The sequence below is a fragment of the Electrophorus electricus genome, chromosome 11 (assembly GCF_041902795.1).
Source record: "Electrophorus electricus isolate QZ-2024a chromosome 11, ASM4190279v1, whole genome shotgun sequence".
In the NCBI taxonomy this organism is placed as follows: Eukaryota; Metazoa; Chordata; class Actinopteri; order Gymnotiformes; family Gymnotidae; genus Electrophorus; species Electrophorus electricus.
The window spans coordinates 28,170,001-28,175,500 of record NC_137507.1 but is presented as its reverse complement, the minus strand read 5'-3'; the positions used below and the strand labels follow the sequence as shown (position 1 = coordinate 28,175,500).

At 37.8% G+C, this 5,500-nt stretch overlaps 1 protein-coding gene across 2 annotated transcripts in view; it reads left to right on the top strand.

The window, feature by feature from the left end:
• The first annotated feature begins 1,712 nt into the window (after positions 1-1,712).
• Positions 1,713-5,500, top strand: part of LOC113581929 (polymeric immunoglobulin receptor-like) — a 7,242-nt gene continuing 3,454 nt past the window's right edge. The window contains exons 1-3 of one of the 2 annotated variants that reach the window (XM_081724023.1): positions 1,713-1,784; positions 3,048-3,107; positions 5,474-5,500. The exon at positions 5,474-5,500 is cut by the window's right edge and continues 303 nt beyond it. In XM_081724023.1, the coding sequence (XP_081580149.1) occupies positions 1,730-1,784; positions 3,048-3,107; positions 5,474-5,500 (142 nt within the window). In that variant the 5' untranslated portion in view covers positions 1,713-1,729. Of the gene's footprint in view, positions 1,785-3,047; positions 3,108-5,175; positions 5,245-5,473 lie in introns of those variants that run through there. The other variant, XM_035528491.2, reaches the window with a different exon arrangement.

The window sequence follows — 5,500 nt, the reverse complement described above, 5'->3', positions numbered from 1 at the left end:
CCTTACACGGTTTATCCATTTATGCCACAGATCTGTCTGTGCCCCTTATATAAAGGGGCGTCTTACTGCGCGTCCGCAGTAATACAGTCCACATCAGACAGACGGGGCTCAAGTCATATTATCAACAGATAAAGTGCTCGCAGTTTATAACACCTATAGTACTACATTTATGAATTAACCATAGTGTTACAGTTATATTAGGGTTTGGCTAAGCTTTAAGGGACAGCAACACAGCCCTAATTACAGATGTGCATAAATATCGACATCCTTTTCTTGTAAATTAAAAGTGAAACAAGCAGAAGTGTGTTGTGTGTTGAATCTGCTATCACTACAATGCAGTTAATTCATGCAGCTTTCAAGAGCTACCAAAAATGTTGACCAAGATATATTAGAATGTCCTTTGTAGAAAGGAATTATTTTCAAAATCTTTTGGTATTGTCACAGTGCAAATCAAATATTCACAAGTGAAAGTATTAAAAGGCCAGCACTTTTCTGGGTGACTGGTGCTTTATTTTAATAAAATGCAAGGCAAGGCTAGTGATGTTTCTGAGAAGTCTGCTTCATTCTTTTTGAATGTATTCTTTTTTTCTCTTTGGGTTATAAAGAAACCTCACTCAGACACTTGCATTGAAGCGAACTTCTGAAGTATTAATATATGTTATGGTATCCTGTATATTAAATTAAATTAAATCAGCAATTTTGTCTGATATAGGCATGGATTAAAGTCACATTTGTACTGTTTCGGTTGGACTAATTAATCAACTTCATACTCATTTTTAAGTCAGCAAACAAAATTTCCATTTTTGTTTGTTTCTAACCCTGATTAATTTAGGACTTTTTCTAAGCCTCACCCAGTTGCCATCCTATTAATAACCTTCTCTTCCTGGTATGAAGGTGGTGTGTGTGTGTGTGTGTGTGTGTGTGTGTGTGTGTGTGTGTGTGTGTGTGTGTGTGTGTGTGTGTGTGTGTATGTGTGTGTGTGTGTGTGTGGAGGGGGTTTGTGGGGGTGGCTGTGGGTGCCTGGGCCTAAATGAATTTCTCAGCAGAAAAAACTCTTTTTTTTGTGTCCATTGTCAAAATATTTATTCTCCTTTCTATTTTTTGAAAAATGTATTTAATAAAAATGAAAAAAAAGGATTTGCTACTTCCTGATTTTCACTGGACAGGCACAGTAAGTCTAACATGGTGATGTGAACGAGAAAGCAGGCAGAGAGAAGAGAAGTAAAGAAGTAGAGAGATCATCAGACTGACCACAAGGTCACAACCACTTGAAGTTTGCTAATTTAAAAAACTGAAGTGAAATGCTGATTCGCTTTATTTATGATTGAATGTTTGATTCCCTTTGCAGCCGCTGATGAGTTGGGGTTTTTGGGTTTTTTTTAATTTGCTTAGAGCATATCTCATGTCCATATATATATATATATATATATATATATATATATATATATATATATATATATATATATATAGAGAGAGAGAGAGAGAGAGAGAGAGAGAGAGAGAGAGAGAGAGTACCTCCTTCAAATAAAAATCAAATAACTCTGTTATTTTTACTGCAAAAGACTGAGAATTGGATTCCTGATATGATGGGGCCCCTTACCAGTAATAAACAATAATGATAAATAATAATAAAGTGTTACTCTTTGAGGCTTGAATGTTTGGAGCAACATGGTGATGTTTGAAAACCTCCTCCACTGCTGAGATAAGGAAGCAGCTCCTCCACTCCGCGATGGCGATGGTGGTAAAGTTGAGCTCTACTTTCTCCCTCCTGCTCTTAGTTACAGGTAAAATGTGCTATAACCTTCAGCATTATATACATTAATATTCATGAGTGTTATTTTAGATAATACAATAGCAAGTAGAGATTTAGGTAACTCTTGTTAGTGTGCACAAGTGTGGTGTTAGTGTGCATGAGCGTGGCATGGTTCAGCCTGGCTGACCTGCCCTGTGGACAGGCTACCTCGAGTGGACACCCGCAGTGTCAAAGACCTTCAAGAACACGAAAGCCTTCTTTACAAATACGAATACAAATAACCTTAATTGTCAATGTACAATTCAGTGTGCTTTCTCCGCTGAGCTACATAAAGTCAAGCAGACATAATTTATTTATTTATTTGTTTATAGTCCAGTAGTAAATGTATATAGGTGTCATGCTTTCATATGGGCATATAGGCATACATGAAATATGAGATAGATACACATAATGAGACATGTCTGGAACAATTCAATACTAAATAACAGTGCCCAGGCTAAGATTCCAGTATGAGGAGTCATGTGTGGACAGTACCAAGGCAACATAGCAGTGGGCAGTAGCAAATAAACACACTTCTGGTTGAACAAGAAAACTAAATTAGAACATTACTGTTTATATACCCACATTGTTGTGGCATTTTCCAAAGTAGCTACAATTTTTACTGTGCAATTGTCAGATATTCTGTAACTTAGTGTACTGGGGTTACATGTACAGTTCTGTGTATTTGGCTAGTGTAGTCTTTATGCAGTATTTACTGGTGTTACAAGTACAGTTCTATGTATTTGGTTAGTGTAGTCTTTATACAGTATTTACTGGGGTTACATGTACAGTTCTGTATATGTGGTTAGTGTAGTCTTTATACAGTATTTACTGGGGTTACATGTACAGTTTTGTGTATGTGGTTAGTGTAGTCTATGCAGTATTTACTGGGGTTACATGTATAGTTTTGTGTATGTGGTTAGTGTAGTCTTTATACAGTATTTACTGGGGTTACATGTACAGTTTTGTGTATGTGGTTAGTGTAGTCTTTATGCAGTATTTACTGGGGTTACATGTACAGTTTTGTGTATGTGGTTAGTGTAGTCTTTATGCAGTATTTACTGGGGTTACATGTATAGTGTCATTTTATAATGTGTCTTTTTAGCCTTTTTAGTGTGTCACCCCAAGATTTTCATTGGCCTCATCTTGTACCCCCCAGCCCATGTGTTTTCTGAAGGTGCCAATGACATGTGTGTATGAATGATGCTGTGATTGAGAACCCAGTTGACTTTGATCTATGTGGTTCCTCTAACAGGAAGCCTTTCTGAAGTCCAGCATTCAGGATACGAGGATGAGGAAGAGAACTTTCTCTCAGGTAACAGGGCCATCGCGCATGCGTGTGTGTGTGTGCGTGTGTGACAGACTTTCCCACTTACAGAGACCTGACCTAGCTGAACCACAGTTATAATATTCTGCTGTGAATAGTTACAGTAAATCTAAAATTTTACACCACATGGAACGTTTATATGGTCTTTTCGTTTTTGATATTTGTCTGACTTGTGGTGTGTTTGTTAGCTCAGTCAGAGATCCTGTTAGATCCTTTTTAAATGAGTCTGATTTCGTGGTTACGTATTTTATTCTTCTGTAGAACAGAAGAGGTTTTGCTCCATAACCCAAACACTCACATACTGGAGTTCACAAAATACGTAGCCCAGATTTAGAGTTCCTACATCATTTTCACAGCACAGTAGTTTGTTTTGAGTGAAAATGAATGAAGTTTGTCCTTTTTCCAAAAAGGTCCTTGACCGTGAACCTGCCTATTATAATAACGTCACCACCACCTAATGGTTGTGTGGTTCTACTTCCTTAAACCACACTTTGAAAAGAGGGCTGGACTATTTGTAAGGACAGTCTGCTTTTATTGAACTTGGAGGACATGACATGAGAGGACACAAAATAGAACTACGGTGATGTCATCACTGCGGGACACAACCCTGATACTGTAGCGGATGTGGTTCTGTATATGATCTTTCTGTTAGAAAAAACATTACAGTTTAAGCTTGATGTTTTAGAGTAGATTGAATTGATTCAAAGAACTGAAGATGCTGGTAAATAATATATGATGCACTGGACATAAATGATCTTTTGTTCTCGGTTAATAATTCATATGTATGTTCAAGAAACCCACACCCTTCATTTATTGGTGATGATGCACTGAAATTGGAATTTGATCATTCATTCATTAATTAATCAATGATAATTAATGATTAATAATCAATGGCTAATTAATGATTCCTTGGTTGATCCCACATGAATATCATAATCTGAAGCATATGGCCTTTGAAGTGTACCACCCAAATGTGTTCAGTGGCGCCATTTGTCCCCCACACTAAATATTTCTGCATGCGTCACTGGTTTCTGCTTGCTTGGCTTGGTCATTTTCAGTCTTGTCTTGTGTGATAATTCGTAACCGTTCAGTACAGCTGCAGTTTCAGGTTCATCTTAGGTTTGAATTGTAAAGGCAGGGCAAACACTGACAAATTAATGGTGTAGCAGCTACACAAAAGTAGAAAGAAGACAGAAGAATCCACACGCTGCACGTGCTACCTAAGTGGACATGGGCGACAGAAGCCTAAACGCAGAGGCTGGGAGGCGACAGAAAACGGCTCTGAAAACACTTTGGATTTTCTAGTTTATTTTTTGCACATTCATTCATTTTCAGTTGTGATACTATTTTTTCTCTGTTCTTTAATGAACCACGTACATACAGTAAATCCACTGACATCCACAATCATATTTGTCCATATAAAATGGAGGAGAAATCGACTTGGACTTTAAAGGAATTTAGAGGGGACAGATAATTCAAAGTAACTGTCAGCGAGTGTGCAGCTTTGATAATGTAGTCATTTTTGAGGTCAAAGGTCAGTGCTACCTGAAATATATGCAGAGAGGAAGGCAATAACAAGTCATGAGAAGGAGATGACCAAACGTAACTCAGTATCGCTCTAACAGAGATTTAGTAGTATTTTAGTGATGCATAAACGTGTGTGTGTGTCTACCTCAGACTCAGTGGAATCTACACTCCTTACTGTTGGTCCTGACCAGCAGAGCTGAGATCCCTTTAATGTACAGTGGTGTGAAGTGTTTGCCTCCTTCCTGATATTTTCTTTTTTGTATGTTTGTCATGCTTAAATGTTTCAGATCATCAAACAAATTTAAATATTAGACAAAGATAACACAAGTAAACACAAAATGCAGTTTTTAAATGAAGGTTTTTATTATTAAGGGGGAAAAACATCCAAACCTACATGGCGCTGTGTGAAAAAGTGATGGCCCCCTAAACCTAATAACTGGTTGGGACACCCTTAGCAGCAGTCCTTCTCAAATTTAATGGACTTACCCAAACACAGGAAACAGGAAGTGGTTGTGCTGATGTAGTCATGGCAAGGCAAAGACATGCAGGAAGAGAGAAGACATGCTCTGTCGTTTAATTGTCATTTTCTTTGTTCAGAGTACGTTCTTTACTCACTGAGTGTTTTACTGTATATTTTAAAATGTTGTGCAGATAAACCTGCATCAGTAGACATGAAGGTCTTAAAGAGAGGTGGCACTGTTAAGAGGTACCTCGCAGAAATAAGTAGACATGGAAGTCTTAAAGGGAGGCGGCAACATGAAGGTACCTGGCAGAAATGCAGCTGTTAGCACTGAGTTCCAATAACATTTGTTCTTTTGTTCCTGCAGGTATCGAGTGGACGCGGTCACAGAAGA